This window comes from Podarcis vaucheri, assembly GCF_965113315.1.
Source record: "Podarcis vaucheri genome assembly, chromosome: 4".
Classification (NCBI taxonomy): domain Eukaryota; kingdom Metazoa; phylum Chordata; class Lepidosauria; order Squamata; family Lacertidae; genus Podarcis; species Podarcis vaucheri.
Genome location: NC_138762.1, coordinates 6,603,705 through 6,627,281, shown reverse-complemented (window position 1 = coordinate 6,627,281; position 23,577 = coordinate 6,603,705). Strand labels below are relative to the sequence as shown.

General features: G+C 49.0%; 1 protein-coding gene across 3 annotated transcripts in view; it reads left to right on the top strand.

Moving 5' to 3' along the window:
• Positions 1-23,577, top strand: part of ARRB1 (arrestin beta 1) — a 129,500-nt gene that overhangs the window by 57,911 nt on the left and 48,012 nt on the right. The window contains exons 1-2 of one of the 3 annotated variants that reach the window (XM_082219423.1): positions 10,937-11,202; positions 21,321-21,351. In XM_082219423.1, coding sequence (XP_082075549.1) covers positions 11,102-11,202; positions 21,321-21,351 — 132 coding nt within the window. In that variant the 5' untranslated portion in view covers positions 10,937-11,101. Of the gene's footprint in view, positions 1-10,936; positions 11,203-21,320; positions 21,352-23,577 lie in introns of those variants that run through there. The other 2 variants (XM_082219424.1, XM_082219425.1) reach the window with 2 other exon arrangements.

The following is a 23,577-nucleotide window of genomic DNA, read 5'->3' as shown; positions in this document are numbered from 1 at the left end:
TAGTCCATAAACAGACGGACGGCCCCAGGTTTTTCTATTTTTTAATTTTTATTTATTAGATTTATATACTGTGAGATGTTAACGTTAACAATACTGCCCTCATTGAAAGATCTCAGGGCAGTTCCCAAAATAAAAATAAAAAGTTGGGGAAGGAGACTGAAAGGAACGCTTGTGCATCAACAGAAAAGAGTGTTTGTTCGTGCTATCAATATCCGTTCACTGAGCAAACACTCTTTCCCACGAGTTTACCTAAGTGCTCAATGAGCAGAGCAGAGAAAGATAGCACAGCTGTTGTGAATTGGGATAGATTCACCTGGTATACAAAGCAAGCCGGCCGACCTGAGTTCCCCTGCTCCATTCAGCGGCGTTGGCGCTTCAGAGCTGGGCAGTGGTTTCCCCCATGTCTGCGCGCAGACGCATGTAGCACGTTCCATGCGCCAGGCTGAGTGGTTTTGCGCTGGGAGAGCTTCTGCCACCAAGCACAGAATGCTTTCATCTCTCCCTGCGCTCATTAACATGCCCCAGCTTGCTCCACTCTCGCTCTCCCTGTAATGCAATAATCTGATGCTTGAAACTTCCTTATCAGATTTGCTGGCTTTAAAGAGATTTCGGCTGCCAGAGGTTGGGTGCTCTGTTTGATGTGCCTCATTTGCATAAGGTGGGAGGGAGGGAGGGATGACAGCAGGAGGAGGGAGGAGGGGGCACCTGGAGAGGAGCATCAGTCCAGACTGCTCATTATCATCCGCTGAAGGCTTACATCACAGCCCCCAGCAAGAAAGAAGAGAAACACACACACACAGATAAGGAAAGCAGGCTGTCAGAGAAGCCACAGGAACCCCATATGTGCCAAAGCCCTCCAGAGGCTGCTTGCCAGCCAACATATGGTGTCAGCCACATGGGGCAATGCTATGAGCCACTGCCACAGCTACGAGATGCATACCTGCTAGGGACAGGCTGGCCCCAGGTGTGGAGGAAGGGGGGTCCGGTGGGGGTGGACCGCCCCGGGTGTCACCACTGAGGGGGGTGAAAAAATGCCGGGCGGCACTCACCAGTCGTACCTTGGAAGCCGGACGGCTTGGCTCCCGAACGAGTCGGCTCCCAAATGATTGAAACCCAGAAGTGAGTGTTCCGGTTTCCGAATGATTTTTGGAAGCCGAACGTCCGGTGCAGCTTCCGATTGGCTCCTGCAGCCAATCGGAAGCTGCGCTTTGGTTTTCGAACGGTTCCGGGAGTCGAACAGGCTCCTGGAGCGCATTCTGTTAGAAAGCCAAGGTACCACTGTATCTGAATTTCATAGAATCATAGAGTTGGAAGAGACCACAAGGGCCATCGAGTCCAACCCCCTGCCAAGCAGGAAACACCATCAGAGCACTCCTGACATATGGTTGTCAAGCCTCTGCTTAAAGACCTCCAAAGGAGGAGACTCCACCACACTCCTTGGCAGCAAATTCCACTGTCGAACAGCTCTTACTGTCAGGAAGTTCTTCCTAATGTTTAGGTGGAATCTTCTTTCTTGTAGTTTGGATCCATTGCTCCGTGTCCGCTTCTCTGGAGCCGCAGAAAACAACCTTTCTCCCTCCTCTATGTGACATCCTTTTATATCTTTGAACATGGCTATCATATCACCCCTTAACCTCCTCTTCTCCAGGCTAAACATGCCCAGCTCCCTTAGCCGTTCCTCATAAGGCATCATTTCCAGGCCTTTGACCATTTTGGTTGCCCTCCTCTGGACACGTTCCAGTTTGTCTGTGTCCTTCTTGAACTGTGGTGCCCAGAACTGGACACAGTACTCCAGGTGAGGTCTGACCAGAGCAGAATACAGTGGCACTATTACTTCCCTTGATCTAGATGCTATACTCCTATTGATGCAGCCCAGAATTGCATTGGCTTTTTTAGCTGCCGCGTCACACTGTTGGCTCATGTCAAGTTTGTGGTCAACCAAGACTCCTAGATCCTTTTCACATGTACTGCTCTCAAGCCAGGTGTCACCCATCTTGTATTTGTGCCTCTCATTTCTAACAGGCTCCCCACTGTCCCTGCAACGGCATTGCTAGGGCCCAGACCTGTGTTTGGTTGGGATTCATGTGCAGGACGGCCATACCAGAGGCCTCAGCCAATTCCCTCCCCCCAGAGGCCTTTGGGCAGAGAAGTCTCGCCAGGTGCTCCAAAGGTGAGCCGCTACCTCCTTCCTTCCTGTCCTCTTTTGACACCTCCATTTGTCTAATTAGTTAAGGCTCTGTTGACAGCAAGCCTGGAAAGCAGCCTTGCTAATTTCCTCTTTGAGCGCCAAACAAACAGAGAGAAACGCAGGGCTCTCAGCCGCAACCGGGGAGCAGCTAAGCTCGACCTGCCACAGGAGACCATAAACTACTCTGGTCTGTTTGCACAGGTTCCCTCCCCGCAAAAAAAATTCAGACGAGAGATGCGGAAGCTCAGTACAAGCCGCGTGGAGAATCTTATTTGCTGTTCCGCAATTTATGGTGCATTTCCAACAACCGTGTCTGCAGCACGCTTAGCCGGCATCTGTCAGCAAGACCCGAATTGCCCCCGCAATGTTTATTTCGAAGGGGATTTTCTCTGGCAATGTTTTCAGCCTGATACATCAATACGGGTTCCTGTTTTCTGAAGTTGGGGTGTGGCATTTTCTGAAAGCAGGGTCCCATGGGGGGCTGTTCGAATGAATCTTGCAGCTTTTGAGCCGACCTCATCAGTTTTTGGAGACTTGTAACTTGTGAGAGTTGGCAGCCTTTGTCTCGCCCTGGAGCCACAAGTCACTGAACAAGAAAATGTCACAGAGGTGTGAATGGTTATTAAAATCACAAAGCTGCACGCAGTTGTCCTATAGGGTTGGGTAATGTGCTGATACATTATCCAAAATTGGTCCGAAGTCCACATCATGATATCGGTTTCAAAATATGTGACATGGCAATATATCATAGAATCGTGGAGTTGGAAGGGACCCCTAGGGGTCATCTAGTCCAACCCCCTGCTGCAAGGCAGGAATCTCAGCTAAAGCATCCAGGACAGCTGGCCATCCAATCTCTGCTTAAACACCTCCAAGGAAGGAGAGTCCACCACCTCCCCAAAAAGTCGGTTCCACTGCTGAACAGCTCTTACTGTCAGAAAGTTTCCTTTCTTGCAACTTGAAGCCACGGGTTCGAGTCCTACCCTCCAGAGCAGCAGAAAAACAAGCTTGCTCCATTTCCCATGTGACAGCCCTTCAGATATTGGGAGATGGCTCTCCGATCTCCTCTCAGTCTCCTCTTTTCCAGGCTAAACAGACCCAGCTCCTTCAACCATTCCTCATCAGGCTTGGTTTCCAGACCCTTGATCATTCTTGGTCAACCTCCTCTTAACACCTTCCAGCTTCTCAACATCCTTCTTAAATTGTGGTGCCCAGAACTGGACACAGTATTCCAGGTGTGGTCTGACCATGGCAGAATATGGTGATACTGTTTCTTCCCTTGATCTGGGCACTAGACTTCTGTTGATGCAGCCTAGAATAGCATTCGCTTTTTTTGCTGCTGCATCACACTGTTGGCTCATGTTAAGCTTGTGGTCCACCAAGATCCCTAGATCCTTTTCACATGTACTGCTAGTAAGCCAGGTGTACCCCATCCATAGCTGTCAACATTTCCCTTTTTTAAAGGGAAATTCCCTTATTCCGAATAGGATTCCTCGCAAGAAAAGGGAAAAGTTGACAGCTATGCCCCCATCCTATATTTGTGCATCTGGTTCTTTCTGCCCAAGTGCAAAACTTTAACTTTTTCCCTCTTGAAATTCATTTTGTTAGCTTACGCCTGGTTCTCCAATCTGTTAAGGTCATTTCGAATTCTTATTCTGTCTTCTGTGACGTTAGCTACCCTCCCAGCTTGGTGTCACCTGCAGATTTAATGAGCATCCCCTCAATTCCTTCACCCAAGTCGTTTATAAAGACGCTGAACAATAGCGGGCCCAGGACAGAACCCGAATCACAATTTGCATGTGTTTGTGATGTAAAAAATTGCTCTGTGTGGGAAACTGTCAAACCTGTCAAACCGGTCATCGCTTAGCAACATAGAATCGTAGAGTTGGAAGGGACCCCAACGGTCATCTAGTCCAACCCCCTGCGATGCAGGAATTTCAGCTAAAGCATCCATGGCAGATGGCCGTCTGATCTCTGCTTAAAAACCTCCAAGGAAGGAGAGTCCACAACCTTCCAAGGGAGACCATTCCACTGCTGCTCATGATTTCTTCTTCTCCTGTTGCTCTGTACTATAAAACAACAGTTGTAATATTTTGATGTATTTTTAATTTTTGTTGGAAGCCGCCCAGAGTGGCTGGGGAAACCCAGCCAGATGGGCGGGGTACAAATAAATTATTATTATTATTATTATTATTATTATTATTATTATTATTATTATTATTATTACTGTATTTTTCGCCCCATAGGACGCACCGGCCCATAGGACACATCAAGTTTTTTGGGGGGGAAATAAAGAAAAAAAATTATTTCCCCCCCCCCCCGGCGCTTGTGGGGCAGGCAACGGGGAGAAGCGCTCTTCTTCCCGTCGCCCGCCTTGAGATCAGGTCCGGGGACAGCGGGAAGACGCGCTGCGTCTCCCTGCTATCCCCGGAGCTTGCGGGGCTGGCGGTGGGGTCTCCTCGCCGTCAGCCTCCAAACCACTTCAGGAGACAGCGGGATGGTGGTGTTCCGCCTCCCCGCTGTCCCCCGACCTTGTGGGGCTGGCGCTGGGGCTCTCCTGAAGCCTGGAGAGCGAGAGGGGTCGGTGTGCACCGACCCCTCTCGCTTTCCAGGCTTCAGCGAAAGCCTGCATTCGCCCCATAGGACGCACACACATTTCCCCTTCATTTTTGGAGGGGAAAAAGTGCGTCCTATAGGGCGAAAAATACGGTAGTTAAATGTAAGTAAAATGTACCAGCTTTAAACCACTAAGTAGTAGAAGTTGCCAGGAAATTAACCCGTTCGCCTCTACATAGTTCCGTCCTTATTTCAGGCATCATGTTATCTCAGTACATCACAATGCTTAGCTGTTGAAAACCAGATGTTGCTCAATCCTAGATCCACTGGCCTAAAGGAGGGCTCGTGGGAGGGGCTGGGTTCAGGAATACCAAAGAAGAATGTCAATAATGATCGGTTGCAGAGCTTTATTAAAAGAAGGTGCCTTCCGGGTCTCCCAGCCTTTGCAGACATGGGACGGACACCGCACAAGGAGATGGCTTGTCCGCAACCAAGCTAACAATCGCTTATGCACAAAGCAGCGTACGTCAGTTTGCCCAGACCCTCCCCTCCCAACTGGCCGGTGAGGCCATAGGTGGCAGCTGTCCAGAACTTCTCCCCTCTCTGGGCCTTGAGCCCAGTATCCCAAGGCCTACCGATAAGCGCCGCATGAAAGCCAGCCAATTAGCATACATCAAAGCAAGTGAATGCATAAGCATGTATGAGCTCACTTGTGCAACAACGGCCAATTAGTTTGGGGTTATCTTGACTGCCAAGATGGCGTTTGTAGGCCTTCAGGAATGTTTCATCTTTGGCTCAGCAGAACCGGAAGGATCACGGACCAAGGTCACAGAGGTTCAGCTGCAAAAGATAAAACGGACAAGGAAATAAGAACGCAAGGAAAGCCTGATGGATCGGACCAGTGACCTGTCCAGTCCAGCATCCTGTTCTCACAGCAGCTACCCAGATGCCCATTGTGGACAGCCCACAAGAGCCCTCTCCCCTCCTCTGATTTCCTGCAGAGGGAAGAACATTGCCATCCTAGCTAGTAGCCGTTGATAGACCTCTCCATGAATTTGTCCAGTCCTCTTTTAAAGCCATTCTGTACGTTCTTGGCTTGCCATCTGCATGTGGAGCAGTTGCTGGAAGCCACAGGAGGGGAGAGTTGCTCTTGTGCACAAATCCTGCTTAAGGGTTTGCCATGGGGGCACCCGGTTGGCCACTGGGAGAACAGGATGGATGGCCTAGATCAGCCTTTCTCAACCTGTGGGTCCCCAGATGTTGTTGAACTGCAACTCCCATCATCCCTAGCTACCAAGGCCAGAGCCCAGGGATGATGGGAGTTGTAGTCCAATAACATATGGGGACCTACAGGTTGAGAACCGCTGGCCTAGATGGACCATTGGCCTGATCCAGAGCAGGCTCTTATGTTCTGTGATTCTTATGACCAGACCTGGACTCCTTGAAGGATCAGCTTGAAACCTTGGAGCCCAGAAGGAGCCCAGGGCTACAGAGGATGTTGTTGGCCTTTTTATGGGCCACAGGCAGCATTCAGGGGGTGGAGCCTCTTGTCAATGAATCTGTAGGCTCTAAAGATCTGCCCAGGACATCGCTGAGACAACTCGCATCTTCTGCCTCAGCAGTAGTGGTGCTAACCATGGTCCTGAAACCTACACCATGGCCCCTCTCCAAGGTGCTGATCCTCACATTGTCTAGCCCAGCGGTTCTCAACCTGTGGTTCCCCAAATGTTATTGGACTACATCTCCCATCATCCCTGAGATCTGGCCTTGCTAGCTAGGGGTGATGGGAGTTGTAGTTCAACAACATCTGGGGACCCACAGGTTGAGAAAGGCTGCTCTAGTCCAATGGTGGAGAACCTATGGCGCGCATGCCAGAAGAGGCACTCAGAGTGCGCCATCGCCCCAGCACAGCCGGCAGAAGGCAAGGGTGGCGCATCGAGTCCTCAGCTCAACTTGTGACCGAGTAGAAGCACCTCGGATCGGGTGTTAGGGGGCGCAAAATGGAGCCACAACCCCCAGGACGTGCATTTTCCCTTGGGAAGCCTCTGCTGTGTGGAGGGAGGGCACAGCACTCTGCACGCACTCAGAGGCACGCTGCCGCTTTGGTGGGCCACTGAGAGTTCTGAGCAGCCACCTTCCTCCTGCTGCTGCTGCTGCAAGGTTGAGGCTTTACACACCCTCCGGCCAGGGCCAATGGGAGGTGCCTGGCAGGGCGCGTCACACGGGAGCCGGCAGGGGAGGATGGCATCGCTGGCGACCCTCAAGAAGCCACTTTGTTCCAGTGCCAGGTAGCCAGGCAGGGCCTCCTCCGTCCCATCCTCCTTGCCCCTCACTTGAATTTTTGGAGGACTCTCCCTGCTGCAGCCCCCCCCCCCAAACTCTGAGACAAGCCTAGCAAAATTTCTCTGTGCATCTGTTGACTGCCTAGGAAGGTGCTGGAGTCTCCTTACTTGGGGGTTTTCAAGAAGAGATTTGATGGCCAGCTGTTGGGGATTCTTTAGCTGAGGTTCTTTTTTTAAAAAAAATATATTAGTTTTTTAACATATCATTTCCAACAATAATTAAACATACTTTTGTATCTTACACAATTTTTTGACATCAACCACATCTGAAAATTTCCCAATCTGTTCACTGAATTTACATTTCTTGCTTTCACTATTACATTTAAATCTCATAACTAACATCTCCATTCTTTCTCTACTTTGCAATGTTTCATATATTCCTCCTTACAATTGCTCTTCAAATAGTTCGAATATTTCTTCCAATCTTCTGTGAATCTCTGGTCCCGCAGGTTTCGAATTCTTCCTGTCGTTTTATCCAATTCTGCGTCGTCCATTACTTTTGTCTGCCATTCTTCTTTCGTCGGAATTTTTTCTTGCTTCCATTTCTGGGCTAACAATACTCTTGCTGCTGTTGTTGTGTATAAAAACAATTTAACATCTTGTCTATTAATGTCCTCACCTATAATACCAAGTAAAAATGCTTCTGGTTTTTTAAAAACAGTGTATTTCAACATCTTTTCCATCTCATTATATGACGCTGCACTTCTGTGATTCTGTCTCTGATCACATCTGGCTGCAAAAGAGGAGGGAGAGACGTTACTTCATATTCTCCAGAGTCCCGTCCCCCCCCCGAAATCTCACCTCCAGGCCAAGTCCTGTACTCCTTGTGTCAATTTGTGTTTCAGGGAGTTGGTTAGTCACTATTCCTACATGGCAGGGGGGTTGGACTAGATGACCCTTAGGGTCCCTTCCAGCTCTACAGTTCCAAGATTCTAAGTGATGCCCTTCCTGCTGTCATTTCAGCATGCTTTTTCCTGCAAAAACTGCACTCTCGGGGGACAAACTAGACATTTGGGACCATTTCCTCCCGAGATTTCAGAGGAATACTTTGCATCGGGAAATCTTAACAGGGTGGTTCAGCAAGACTTCAGAGCACGAACAGGGTTCCCACCCTTCCCTTCCCACCTGTTGGATTGAAAGTAAAGGACTTTCAGTCCTTCTGCCCTGGTGCCTCTTATCTTATAAACTCTGGTGCTTCAGCGATGATGAGTGTCTGGCTATTAGTTCTGCGATAAGGGGCTCCGTGAAGCATCTGCAACCTCCTTTTATAGATTCCTGGTTTGTAACGAGCTGCTTAAGACGATAGCTGCGCCTGTACATCCTCTGGTGGATATTAACAAGGCTTTAGCGAAGGTGGAGAAATGATTTAAGGAACATAGATAAGGATGCAGAGACCAGCCGCCACACAGGCTGCGAAGGCTTTGAAGTCCTGCTGTTGGAAAATGGACAACGTGTTAAAAGATGAGTTTCTGCAAGAGGAGCGCGAGGAGCGCAGAGAGGCAATGCCTGCACATCGCAAGAATAAGGCTATGTTCCCAGTAGTATTGCCTGGCTTATTGGCTGTCTTAACAGGGCGATGCAGCAGCAAAAAAAGCTAATGCTATTCTCGGCTGCGTCCACAGAAATCTGGAGTCCTAATCAAGGGAAGTCGTAGTCCTGCTCTATTCTGCCTTGGTCAGACCACACCTGGAGTCCTGTGTCCAGTTCTGGGTACCACAGTTTAAGAAAGCCACTCCCAGCTGCATCACCCGCTCGCCAGCCAATCAGCTGGCTCTGGGGGCGTGGCCTGCCCTATTTAAGGCAGGCGCGGCCGGGGATCTCCCTCTTTTGCTGCCTACCAGCTGTTTCTGCTTTTCCCACCCTCCCACCCTATAAGGTTCTCGTTCCTTGACCTTGCTATGGACTGGTCGCCGTTGAGGGGCCTGGTAGGAATTATTCCACTTGGCAAATTGGCACCAGCTACTTGGTTTTCGCCTACCTCGTCGCAAACCATCACAACTTTCTTGGTATCGGCAGTTAAGCATTGGTATAGTTCAGTAGATGGAAGAGGGGAGGTAGCGCCATCACCTGCCCCACATATTGAAGGGTAGTCCGATAAAGGATTCCAGGGTGTGTGGCCACGCACTGGATCCGCACCCTTCCCCAAATTGGCCCCCCTGCCAAAACGGATCTGGGTCTCTCCCCTGTTCCCCATCCTTGCCCTCGGATGCCTCTGTCTTGCTGCTAATTTGCATGGCGAAGAACTTCCCTTAATGAGCTCCCTGGTAGGGAAACAGCTGCGGCTGTCATGGCAACTGCAGGGCTTTGACATCCCTCCCTGGGAGGAGTCTCAGCAGGTGCTTAGGGGGGGGGATTCCCCCTCCCTGCCTCTGCTCCTCCCCCAATTCATCCATCTCCACCTTTCGGCCAGGTATGGGGTGTGTGTGTCTGTCTCTGTTGGGGGGGGGAGATTCCAAAAGGGGAGAGAAAGTCCCCTCGCCTTGATGGGCACCCAACCTCATTAGCGTCTTTTATTTCCTAGGGAGGTCGCGCTAATGATTTACTCAAGTTGCTCTGATTCTTATTTGGGGAGGGGGGAGTGCCGCGCAAGAGAGAGAGGAAGCACAGCAATGAAAAATTCATAGGACCATAATTAAAACATGACAGCCCACAAGGTGTCTACATATTTGCCAGGAACGCGTGATGTCAATGGGGGGGAGGGGAAGCGATGCTTTATTGCAAATAATTTGTTGTTGTTTAGTCGTTTAGTCATGTCTGACTCTTTGTGACCCCCTGGACCAGAGCACGCCAGGCACTCTTGTCTTCCACTACCTCCCGCAGTTTGGTCAAACTCATGCTGGTAGCTTCCAGAACACTGTCCCACCATCTCGTCCTCTGTCATCCCCTTCTCCTTGTGCCCTCCATCTTTCCCAACATCAGGGTCTTTTCCAGGGAGTCTTCTCATGAGGTGGCCAAAGTATTGGAGCCTCAGCTTCAGGATCTGTCCTTCCAGGGAGCACTCGGGGCTGATTTCCTTCAGAATGGAGAGGTTGGATCTTCTTGCAGTCCATGGGACTCTCAAGAGTCTCCTCCAGCACCAGAATTCAAAAGCATCCATTCTTCGGTGATCAGCCTTCTTTATGGTCCAGCTCTCACTTCCTTACATCATTACTGGGAAAACCAGAGCTTTAACTAGACGGACCTTTGTCAGCATGGTGATGTCTCTGCTTCAAGTTACAAGAAAGGAGATTCTGAATAAACATCAGGAAGAGCTTTCCGACAGGAAGAGCTGTTCAGTGGTGGAACGGTCTCTCTCCAGAGGTTGCGGGCTCTCCTTCATTGGAAGTGTTTAGACAAAGCTTGGATGGCCATTTGCAGGGGGTTGGGCTGGATGACCCTCAGAGGTCCCTTCGAACTATGCTATGATTCTATGAGCCTAGTATAGAAGGTGCTAAGAAGATGGCAGGCCGAGAGGAGGAGGGGTTCATCTGAGGCAGAGAACTGGCAGAGAAAAGGGCTGTGGCTCAGTGGCAAAGCCTCTGTTTCAGATGCAAAAGGTCCTATGTAGGGCTGGGAGGAAACCCAGAGCGGCTGCCAGTCAGGGTAGACAATATGGAGCTCGATGGACCAGTGACCTGACTCTGCGGGAGGCAGCTTCCCTGTTTCCCTCTGAAGCTGCAGAGACATGGAATGCCCTCTTGCTTTTGAAACATCCGGCTGCTTCGTGGGCTGCGGCCGGGTGGTTTGTTTCCGTGTTTCTCTGGAAGCAGCTGGGTTGTGACGAATAATAGCGGGATTTCCTTTGCACCGCCGCCTCAAGAAAAATCTTTGAAGGCCCGCGGGCTGGGAAGCGGCTGCTTGCTTGCTTGCATCCCGGCCTCCCCCCCCCCCCCAATACCTCGCCCTGGCGTTCCAGCTGAGAGCTTTCCGTGGATCCGGGGAGGCCCCCTCGAGACCCAGTCAAGGAACAGCTTTCTCTCTCTCCCTCCCTCGGTCGTGACTGCTGCTGGCTGCTCGCTTGGCGAGCCGGAGAGCCCTGATGAAGGGGGCGCAGGGAGATTCGGCTAACAAGCCCCCCCTTGGCTTCGAAGACAGGGATGGAGTCTTCAGGAACGCGGTTACAGAAGACTTGACGAAGCGGTAAGGGATTGCGCGGGGGACGAGATCAGAGGATGCTGCAGCCAGAGCCCAGTCACGGAAAACCATTCCCTGAGAAGGGAGCCACAGCGCCGGTACAGCAGATTCATTTTTCCAGAGCGGCGGTTTCTTTTTTTTCTTACTCGCTGAGATGCATCAGTTGCAGATTGCTTTCCGTCTCCCGCAGCTGTTCCCCGGCGAATGAAGAGGGTTGTTGTTTTTTGGTAGGGGAGGGTAGTATCACCTGGAGAGGCACCCAAAGTCTTAAGTACCTAATGATGTCATTGGGCTACTACCTCTTTGGGGGGTGAGGGGGCTATTGGACAGTGCCTGTGACATCACTGCTGGCTGGCGCTCAGGGTGGTCCTCCCCCTCTCTCGTGCTGTGCATTTTTGGAAACTTAGAAAAGAGTTAGGAAACTTAGAAAAGCAGTTGGCAAAATCCTTGTTCACTTGGGTGGATGAGCTATCCAGCAAGCTCTTCAAATGTGGGAGGGGAGCGCTTCAAAAACAACACACTTCCGCCATGAGAGTCTTTTTATTAATGCATTTTCAGTCCAGTTTTTTGAGCTAGAGTGCAAGAGAAAGGAAGAGAGAGGGAGGGAGGGAAAAGGAGAGAGAAAGGGAGGGGGGAATTTATTGGACAGAAAACACGTCCTCCGTAAGAAAAGAACAAACTGTGTGTTTTTTCCTAGGGCTGCCATTCCCAACATGGTTCCCCCACCCAGATCTTGCTGGACTTCAACTTCCAGCACCTGTGCTGGCGGGGGGGCCCCCCGAATTACAGTCTGGCAACATCTGGAGGGCACTGGGTTGGGAAAGGCTGCCTTAGAGCAGAAATGCAGTTTACCTGTGTTCATCTCTGGGATTGCACAGGCACTAGGAAATGCACACTTGTGAGGTAATGCTTAAGAAATCTCACATGAGTGGGACTGTTCATTAAGACCCCCATCGCAGACCCACCGCAGGCACCTCTGCCTTCAGGCTCAGGCTGGTAGCAACTGGGGGAGCATGGCCTTCTTGGTGGTGGCCCCCCAATTAAGGAGCGCTTTCCCCAGGGAGGCTTGCTTGCCGCCTAATTCAGCAAAAGCTGAAGCTGATTTGAATCTCTTGTGGTGTTTAAAATAATAGAATCATAGAAGTGTAGAGTTGGAAAGGACCACAAGGGTCATCTAGTCCAACCCGTTCGTTGCAATGCAGGAATCTTTTGTCCAATTGGAGACTCAAACCCACAACCCTGAGATTAAGAGTCTTATGCTGTACCAACTGAGCTATATTGTGGTGAATATCATTTCTTCGGTCTTGTATATACAGTGGTACCTTGATTCTCAAACTTAATCCGTTCCGGAAGTCCATTCCGAAACCAAAGCGTTCCAAAACCAAGGCGCGCTTTCCCATAGAAAGTAATGCAAATCAGATTAATCCGTTCCAGACTTTTAAAAACAACCCCTAAAACAGCAATTTAACATGGATTTTACTGACCATTGATCCATAAAATGAAAGCAATCAACAATGTACGGTGGTACCTCGGGTTAAGTACTTAATTCGTTTCAGAGGTCCGTTCTTAACCTGAAACTGTTCTTAACCTGAAGCACCACTTTAGCTAATGGGGCCTCCCGCTGCCGCTGCGCCGCCAGAGCACGATTTCTGGTCTCATCCTGAAGCAAAGTTCTTAACCCGAGGTAATATTTCTGGGTTAGCGGAGTCTGTAACCTGAAGCGTATGTAACCCGAGGTACCACTGTATTGTAGTCACACAATCAATCAATCAATCGGTAGCTGAACTGGGTTCCACACAGTCACAAAAACAGAATAAAAAAGAGCCTCAAAAATGCAAAATAAATAGCAAAAACAGACAGACCTCAGCGTAACACTCAAAACGGAAGTGTGGCTCTCAAATCAGGAGCGTAACACTCAAAACGGAGCACATTCAGCTTCTGAAAAAAAATTGCCGACCAGAACACTTACTTCCGGGTTTGCAGTGTTTGGGTTCCAAGTTGTTTGAGTACCAAGGTGTTTGAGAACCAAGGTACCACTGTATAATGTTACTGTTGGTCTCCTTTTCTGTTTCGTTTGTGTGTGCATTTCAAATTGTGTGCGTTGCAAATGGCTTGGTTTGAACCTTTGACATGTGGAGGTGTTTGCCTCCTTGGTGGATTTTGATTGATTGATTGAAAGGCTGGATATGGTCGTAAGCAGAGACCTGCGGCCGAATCAAGCCAGTCGCCCCTTCTAGTCCAGCGTCCTGTTCTCAAAGTGGCCAGCCAAATTCCCAATAATATGGGAAGCGAAGGATCCAAGCGTAGACCCCTTTCCCCTCCTGCCATTTCCAGCAATGGGTATTCAGAAACATTGCAGCCTCCGAAAGCGAAAGGAGAGCGTAGCCATTGTGCCAGGAGCCACCAATCGTCTTATCCTCCAGGGCAGAAGTGTTTTAAATCAGTCGATAAAAGCATTCTCTAGAAATGCACCTGCCATTCTTGGTCCAGGAGTTGCTCGCAATTTCATCTCTTCGCTGCTGATGTAAGCTCCTTGCTTAAAGGTAAAGGTACCCCTGACCGTTAGGTCCGGTCGCGGACGACTCTGGGGTTGCGGCACTCATCTCGCTCTATAGGCTGAGGGAGCCAGCGTTTGTCTGCAGACAGTTTTTCTGGGTCATGTGGCCAGCAGGACTAAGCCGCTTCTGGCGAAACCAGAGCAGCGTACGGAAACGCCATTTACCTTCCCCGCTGGAGCGGTACCTATTGATCTACTTGCAATTTTGATGTGCTTTCGAACTGCTAGGTTGGCAGGAGCAGGGACCGAACAACAGGAGCTCACCCCGCCGTGGAGATTCGAACCACTGTCCTTCTGATCGGCAAGCCCTAGGCTCTGTGGTTTAGACCACAGCACCACCCGTGTCCCACCCAAGCTCCTTGCTTAGGTACAACAGAGAAACACGAGAGTCTCCTGGATCAAACCAATGGCCCCTTTTAGTCCGGCATCCCATTCTCATTGGGACCAACCATGGTAAAGTAAAAGGTAAAGGACCCCTGGACGGTTAAGTCCAGTCAAAGGCGACTATGGGGTTGCAGCGCTCATCTCGCTTTCAGGCCGAGGGAGCCATTGTTTGTCCACAGGCAGTTTTCCGGGTCATGTGGCCAGCAGGACTAAACTGCTTCTGGTGCAACAGGACACTGTGATGGAAACCAGAGCGCACGGAAACGCGTTTACCTTCCCGCCGGAGCAGTCCCTATTTATGTACTTGCACTGTGTGCTTTCGAGCTGCTAGGTTGGCAGGAGCTGGGATAGAGCAATGGGAGCTCACCCCATTGCAGGGATTTGAACTGCCGACCTTCTGATCGGCAAGCCCAAGAGGCTCGGTGGTTTAGACCACAGCACCACCCGCGTCAGTGTACAGAACATTGTCCATGCACACTGCCTCCGGCTCAGTGCCGGATTTACATATAACCTAAATAACATATAGCTTAGGGCCCCGCTCTCTTGGGGGCCCCAAAAAATTGTAAAGGGAAAAAAACACCTGGATGTACATTTCCAAAATATAAGATAAAAAAACATAAAATAAAACCTACATACAGCAACAGTGTTTTGTTTTGTGTTGTGTAGGCTCCTAGGATGTAAGTCATGGGCCCTGCCTGCTAGCCTGCTCCCTCAAATATCACTGGTTTGCTCCTTTCTATATATAGGGTGCCTACACTCTGCATGGATTGGTTGCAACGCAACATGTGCAAATGGCTTGAGATACCTATTAGGTCCATGAATTACCATAGAGCATATATTCAGCACAAAAAACAGCGACTATTTGTTGTTGACAAAGGACAGCTGGACATATAAAGGGCCCCATTACCTTCAGTAGCTTAGGGCCTCATCAAACCTAAATCTGGCCCTGCGCGCTGCCCTAAATCCTTTTCTGCTGTGGAGGCAGAGATAGCCATAGCGGCTAGTAGCCACTGACAGCCCCCTCCTCCTCCACAAATTTGCCTCTTGAAGCCATCTAGGTGGCTGGCCATCACTGCCTCCAGTGGCAGGGAGTTCCGCAGTTTTAACTATGCACTACGTAAAGGAACTCCTTCCTTTTCTCTGCCCCGAGTCTTCCAACATTCAGCTTCATTTAGATGATCGTGAGTTCCAGCGTAATGTGGGGTTGGGGGTTGGGAATGTTTCTCTATCTGCTTTTCTTCACACAATGCATAATTCTGCAAACTTCTCCACCCCCTCGATCCCTTGGGATAAGGCGTTGGCCTGAAGCCCTCGCTGTCCTGCTTTTGCATTAGCTTGCAAACGGTTTCCCCAAAAGTTGCACTGAAGTGCGTGTTTTAAAATGTGAAATGGTTATTTCTAAATGTTTGGGCGCAGGCCGGACGGTAGAGGAAAGGGAAACTGGGGGGTAAACAAAAGGGAGAGAACGAGGTGGTTTGTGCCATTACTTTAAGTTGCAAATCACGGACGGAAATGTCGTTTGTGCATGTGCTAAATAAATAAATAAATAGCAATAAAAATACAAAATGCTCGCGTGCATATTTGGGATAAGGCAAGCCGCAGATTAAAATGATCAATGAATAATGGTGGGTTGGGGGGGGGTCAGTATTTTCTGGTGTGGTCAGTCTCTTGCTGTGTCTTCACTTCCTTTTCCACCCTGGCACCCTCTGGTGGGCATCCGATTGGCAGGGGCTGCTGCCCTAGGGAGCAGTCAGCACAGTGCCCTAGAACTGATGGGAATTGTAGTTCAGAACTTCCAGGGCAGTGTCAGAAACTCAGCTACAGAAGCCAGGCGGCAAATGGCTTCTTAAACCAAGGTCAGCAAAACGGCATACCTAGTTACCATTATGGGCAAGTCTTATTTTTTCAAATGATGGACTGACTGTGATAGATTCTCAGTTAAATATCTGGCTAGTTCAGAGGACCAGTTAAGAGCTTTGAAAAACTAAAAAAGAAAAGTCCCTTGATCCAGGGACAGCCAACATATATACTGGCCTATTCCCACCTCTTTTTCTTCATGACCATTCATAAAGCAAGAATACTCTTCGCAACGGTGAGCAGGGCAGGACGGGGGGTGGGGGCTGAGTCAATAAAAGCTACAACTGTTAACTACAACGTTGTTCACTGCTGCTGCTCAGGATGCGCAGAAAAAGCAATTTGCTTCCTGAAATTCATTCCCAGAGTGCAGATAAAATAGAACGGATAGAATTCTACAAGATGGGATCCTAATGTGTGAAAACAAGATCTATAATAACAATAATAACAATAACAATAACAATAATAATTTGTTTATTTATACCCCACCCATCTGGCTGAGTTTCCTCAGCCACTCTGAGTGTTAAAAACAGTACAGCATTAAATAATAAAAACCTCCCTGAACAGGGCTGCCTTCAGATGTCTTTTAAAGATAAGATAGCTGCTTATTTCCTTCACATCTGAAGGGAGGGTGTTCCACAGGGTGGGCGCCACCACCGAGAAGGCCCTCTGCCTGGTTCCCTGTAACCTCACTTCTCGCAATGAGGGAACCGCCAGAAGGCCCTCGGCGCTGGACCTCAGCGTCTGGGCAGAATGATGGGGGTGGAGACGCTCCTTCAGGTATACTGGACCGAGGCTCTTTAGGGTTTTCAAGGTCAGCACCATCACTTTGAATTGGGCTCGGAAATGTACTAGGAGCCAATGTAGGTCTTTCAAGACCGGTGTTATGTGGTCTTGGCGGCCACTCCCAGTCACCAGTCTAGCTGCCGCATTCTGGATTAGTTGTAGTTTCCAGGTCACCTTCAAAGGTAGCCCCACATAGAGCACATTGTAGTAGTCCAAGCGGGAGATAACCAGAGCATGCACCACTCTGGCCAGACAGTCCGCAAGGAGGGTCTCATCCTGCATTCCAGATGGAGCTGGTAGACAGCTGCCCTGGACACAGATTTGACCTGCGCCTCCATGGACAGCTGTGAGCCCAAAATGACTCCTAGGCTGCGCACCTGGTCCTTCAGGGACACAGTTACCCTATTCAGGACCAGGGAGTTCCCCACACCTGCCTGCCTCCTGTCCCCCCAAAACAGTACTTCTGTCTTGCCAGGATCCAACCTCAATCTGTTAGCCGCCATCCATCCTCCAACCGCCTCCAGGCACTCACACAGGACATTCACCGCCTTCACTGGTTCTGATTTGAAAGAGAGGTAGAGTTGGGTATCATCCGCATACTGATGAACACCCAGCCCAAACCCCCTGATGATCTCTCCCAGCAGCTCCAAGGATCCGCAGGTGGAGATATAAGGCACAAGCCTGGGCAGCTTCACTTGGTCGCAAGTGGTTGAAAGCCTGTTGCAAAATGTGCCTGGCGCCTGGCTAATTTCGAACCCTGTTCCAGAGTCAGGTCTGGGCCAAAAGAACGTAAGAAGAGTCTGCCAGATCAGGCCCATGGCCTATCTAGTCCGTCATCCTCACCCAGATGCCCACAAGCAGGATCTGAGCACGGGAGCAACTCTCCCCTCTTGCCGTTTCCAGCAACTGGTATTTAGAAGTCTTTCCCTATTACCGTGGAGATGGAGCGTGGCCATCCTGGCTAGTAGCCACTGAAAGCCCTCTCCTCCTCCATGGATTTGCCTCCTCCTCCTCTGTCAAAAACATCCATGTTGCTGGCCATCGCTGCCCCCTGTCCTGTGGCAGGGAGTTCCATAGTTTAATAAATAAATAAATATTTTTAAAAATTTATACCCCTTCCCTTCCCGGTTCAGAAAACCGGGCTCAGGGCGGCTAACAACAAATTTAAAACACTTAATTGATGCAACAACAAAAAAAAACATAAAATACAGTATAAAACGTGGATAACAATAAATTCAGAATTCAAAAATCAATTTAGGGGGGAAATCCATCCAATAAACATTAGATGATCACCAGGGATAGCTGGCTAAATTAGTCCTATTTGGGCCAGCGAGGAGACCAGGGGAGAATTAGCTGTGGGATCCCAGAGCAGATAATCTTCATAAAAAGGGAAGGGGCAGGGAAGGAAGGGGGATAAAAGATCAGGCTAAGTTCAAATTGAAAGCCAGGCGGAATAGCTCTGTCTTACAGGCCCTGCGGAAGGAAGTGAAATCCTTTAAATCCTGAAGGCAGCCCTGTTTAGGGAAGTTTTTAATATTTAATGCTGTATTGCTTTTAACACTCGATTGGGAGCTGCCCAGAGTGGCTGGGGAAACTCAGCCAGATGGTCGGGATATAAATAATAAATTATTATTATTATTATTATTATTATTATTATTATTAGACTGTGCGCTGCACGAAGAAGGGCACTTCTTCCTTTTCTCAGTCCTGAATTGCCAGGTTAGGGTTGGTGGCAGCGGCGGCGTCTGGCTTGCGCAGGAGGTTTAGATTTTCTGATGGCAACGGAGGAATGGAAAACCCCAGAGGGAAATCCCCGGCTGTCATTTACCGCGCAGCAATAACGAGGACAAACTAGATTGCCACCAGCTTGTTCATTTGCCTGCTCGGCAAAGCTTGTCACTTAACGATGGAAATCTCAGTTTGACTCTCTCATTACCACTCTCATTACTGCAGTCAGGGATGTCGTAGAATCGTAGAATCGAACAGTTGGGAGGGGATCCCAGCGGTCATCTAGTCCAACCCCCTGCAATGCAGAAATCACACAGTGTCTGTATCTGTATTGGAGTAAAAATGGGGTCTAGTGTTGTTGTTTCCAAAAATGTACAACTTAAGAAATCAGTTGCTCCAGTTGTAGCTCTCCGGGTTCTCTGAGGGACGGTGTGCCTGCCACAGCCCTGATTGACTTTTCTCAAAGCGAGGGGTGGATTGGGTCCCTCCATTGAGCTGAATGAAGAGGCTGTGGCAGGTCAGGGGATTCTGTGCGCCTGACTCCTCCTATTACAGTGGTGCCTCGCAAGACGAAAAGAATCCGTTCTGTGATTCTCTTCGTCTAGCGGGTTTTTTGTCTTGCGAAGCAAGCCCATTGAAGGATTAGCGGATTAGCGCTATTAGCGCCATTAGCGGCTTTTAGTGGCTTATCTGCTGATCGGATCAGCTGATAAGCGGCTTAGCGGCTTAGAAAAAGGGGGGGGAGGGAAAAAAACCAGCAGGAACTCGCAAGACATTGTCGTCTTGCGAAGCAAGCCCATAGGAGATTCGTTTTGCGAAGCACCTCCAAAACGGAAAACTCTTTCGTCTAGCGAGTTTTCCGTCTTGCGAGGCATTCGTCTTCCAGGACACCACTGTATTCATTTTTCTTTATTTGTGTAGCCGAAACAGCTGCAAAGCAAGATACATAAAAACAAGATAAAATACAGTCATACCTTGGGATAAATATGCTTCAGGATAAGTATTTTTGGGTTGTGCTCCACGGCGACCCAGAAGTAACGGAGCGTGTTACTTCCGGGTTTCGCCACTCGCGCATGCGCAGACGTTCAAAATGATGTCACACGCATGCACGGAAGTGGCGAAACGTGCAGACGCGCTGTTGCGTCTTACATTCCGTTCGCATCCCGAGGTACCACTGTACACTGCAAAAGTTGAAATAATAATGATAATAATGATAATCCTAGTAATACATTTTTATTTATACCCCGCCCTCCCCAGCCAGAACCAGGCTCAGGGCAGCTAACACCAATAAAATTACAATAAAACGTAAAAGAAAAAGAAAAAACAGTTTATTAAAATACAGGTTAAAATACAGTTTAAAATGCAGCCTCATTTTCGTAGTAGCCCATAAATCAAAACCATAATGGAAGGGCAGCATAAGGGTCAGACTGAGTCCAAACCAAAGGCCAGGTGGAACCGCTCCGTCTTGCAGGCCCTGCGGAAAGATGTCAAGTCCCGCAGGGCCCTAGGCTCTTGTGACAGAGCATTCCACCAAGTTGGGGCCAGTACTGAAAAGGCCCTGGCCCTAGCTGAGACCAATCTAACCACCTTGCGGCTTGGGACCTCCAAAGTGTTATTATTTGTGGACCTCAAGGTCCTCTGTGTACGGAGAGGCGGTCCCCTACGTACGAGATAATTATTCAAACCAGGAGTTCTGTCCAATAAAAATGAGCTCCACTTATCATCCATGCAAACCTTTCTCAGAATTTCTGTTGTAATGGCAGAAGGGGCTGCCTGCTCAGAAATGTTAAGGGGACCTAATAGAAAGTTCACATGAAGTTTCAACAATAACACCAGGAAAATTTTTGCAGCCATACTTTAAAACTTAGAAAAGTTGAAATACTAAAACAGGTGAGAACTACCTTAACTTCCTAAACATCTAATTATCCAGGATATGTGTTGGCTGAGAGTTTTAAATCTTTGAACAAAGCTATTCTTATGTCCTCATCAACTGGGCAAACAAGCAAGCGATGGGGTAAAAGTTCAGACACATTACCCAGTCAGGGAATTCTCTGTGCATTGTTGGGATTTGTGAACAGAATATAGAGTTCTTGATGGTGCACAAGCTTAACATGAGTCAACTGTGTGATGCAGCAGCAAAAAAGGCTAATGCTATTATGGGCTGCATGGACAGAAGTATAGTGCGTCCAGGTCAAGGGAAGTCATGGAGTAATTCTATTCTGCGTTGGTCAGACCACACCTGGAATACTGTGTCCAGTTCTGGGCACCACAATTTAGGAAGGATGTTGATAAGCTGGAAGATGTGCAGAGGAGCGCAACTAAGATTATCAAGGGACTGGAATCCAAACCTTATGAGGAACAGTTGAAGGAGCTGGATATGTTTAGCCTGAGAAAGAAGATATGATATGATAGCCATCTTCTAATATCTCAAGAGGAGAGATATGATAGCCATCTTCTAATATCTCAAGAGTTGTCGCATGGAAGACTGAAAAAGTTTGTTTTCTCCTGGTCCGGAGGGCAGGACTCGAACCCGTGGCTTCAAGTTACAGGAAAAGAGATTCCAATTAAACAAGAAGAATGGTGAGAGCTGCTTGACAGTGGAAAGGGGTGGACTCTCCTTCCTTGGAGGTTTTTAAGCAGAGGTTGGATGGCCACCTGCCATGGCTGCTTTAGTTGAGATTCCATCATTGTAGGGGGTTGGACTAGATGACCCTCGGGGTCCCTTCCAAGTCTATGATTGCACATTAGTTCCTATGTGCTGAAGGTCTCTCTCATTCCCCCTCGCTCACCTTTTCCTTCCCCTCTTGTTTTTCAGGGTGTTCAAGAAAGCCAGTCCCAATGGGAAGGTAAGCAGAACTTCTTCGCCAGTACTTTGGGTTTCTTTCATTTGGGGAAGTGGGAGAGAAGAAGACGGAGGGGGAAAATGGGATTTTGTTCTCGTTATTTATTTCTGGGAATGGAGAACTTGCATCCTCCCTCCCTCTGGAATCAGGACTCAGACTCGGAATAAAGCCTTCTGCTAAAAGCTTTAAGGCATCAATGAGTGCGTCCCGTCATCAAGACAAAGCACAGCAGGTGTACACAAGCTTTGCATATTCTAGATGGATTGTTGACTATTTCTTTATTTGATACAAGTTTGCATTGGATCAGATTCTTATGGGATGTGCAATCTTTGTTGTATATTTTATAGAATCACAGAATCATAGAGTTGGCCCTCTACTCCAAACCTCTGCAATGCAGGAATAATATTTTGCTGTTTTCCCATCTTTCAAGCTGCCTTGTACATTTGTTTAGTCGTTTAGTCTGGTCCGACTCTTCGTGACCCCCTGAACCAGAGCACGCCAGGCCCTCCTGTCTTCCACTGCCTCCCGCAGTTTGCTCAAACTCATGCTGGTAGCTTCGAGATCACTGTCCAACCATCTCATCCTCTGTCGTCCCCTTCTCCTTGTGCCCTCCATCTTCCCCAACATCAGGGTCTTTTCCAGGGAGTCTTCTCTTCTCATGAGGTGACCAAAGTATTGGAGCCTCAGCTTCAGGATCTGTCCTTCCAGTGAGCACTCAGGGCTGATTTCCTTCAGAATGGAGAGGTTTGATCTTCTTGCAGTCCATGGGACTCTCAAGAGTCTCCTCCAGCACCAGAATTCAAAAGCATCCATTCTTTGGCGATCAGCCTTCTTTACGGTCCAGCTCTCACTTCCATACATCACTACTGGGAAAACCAGAATAGAATAGAATAGAATAGAATAGAATAGAGTACAGTACAGTACCATAGAAGCTGTGGCGGATACTTGCTTCTGCCCTGTCACATAAATATATATTTTTAGTTGTTTGTTTTTGACTGTAAGCTTCCTTGAGACCCTGTCTGGACTCAATAAATAAGAGTTATGTGCAGCTTTGATTATTCTGCGAACCACCCTGAGATATTGTGATGAAGGGTGGTCCATAAATTTAATAAATAAATGAATGACAAAGAAGGAGACCCTGGCTAAACGTTAGGAACAACTCCCCGGTGGCAAGAGCTTCGACTCCCTTGGGAGGTTGCGGGCTCTCATTCCTTGGGGGATTTTAAAGCAGAGGTTGGGCGGCCGCCTGTCATGGGTGCCTTACCTGCGATCTCTGCCTTGCAGGGGGTTGGTCTGGATGACCCTCGGGGGGCCCTTGAAGCTCTACATTTCTGTGATTCTAAGACTCTTTGCATCGCTGTGGCAAGAAAAAAAAGCAACTAATGGGTTTAACAAATAATAATAATAGTGAATATACTGGCAAGCTTGTTCAGAATACCAGCATTCACCATTTGGGCCGTCCTTCACCTTGCCAGCAGACTAAGTGCTTTTCATCCAAGGCAACAAAAGCCTCCTTGCATACCAGCATCTTGTTGCTAGGCGAGCTCACCTGTTCTGCCTCAGCCTGACCCTGATACACATCACTCAGTGCTCTTATAAGAGGGGAAGGAGGAAGCTGGATCGGATTGGCTGAAGGCGGGGAGACAGTCCCCAGGCCTGGAGGGCTTGCATTATCCTGACTGTGCAAGGCTGGGAGAGATGGCTTTTAACTGTGTGAGTATCTGGAGGCGGTTGGAGAATGGGTGGCGGCTAACAGATTGAGGTTGAATCCTGACAAGACAGAAATGCTGTTCTTGGGGAACAGGAGGCGGGCAGGTGTGGAGGATTCCCTGGTCCTGAACGGGGTAACTGTGCCCCTGAAGGACCAGGTGTGCAGCCTGGGAGTCATTCTGGACTCACAGCTGTCCATGGAGGCACAGGTCAATTCTGTGTCCAGGGCAGCTGTTTATCAGCTCCATCTGGTACTCAGGCTGAGACCATTCCTGCCCGCGGACTGCCTCGCCAGAGTGGTGCATGCTCTGGTTATCTCCCGCTTGGACTACTGCAATGCGCTCTGTGTGGGGCTACCTTTGAAGGTACTCGGAAACTACAACTAATCCAGAATGCGGCAGCTAGACTGGTGACTGGGGGCGGCCGCTGAGACCACATAACACCGGTCTTGAAAGACCTACATTGGCTCCCAGTACATTTCTGAGCACAATTCAAAGTGTTGGTGCTGACCTTGAAAGC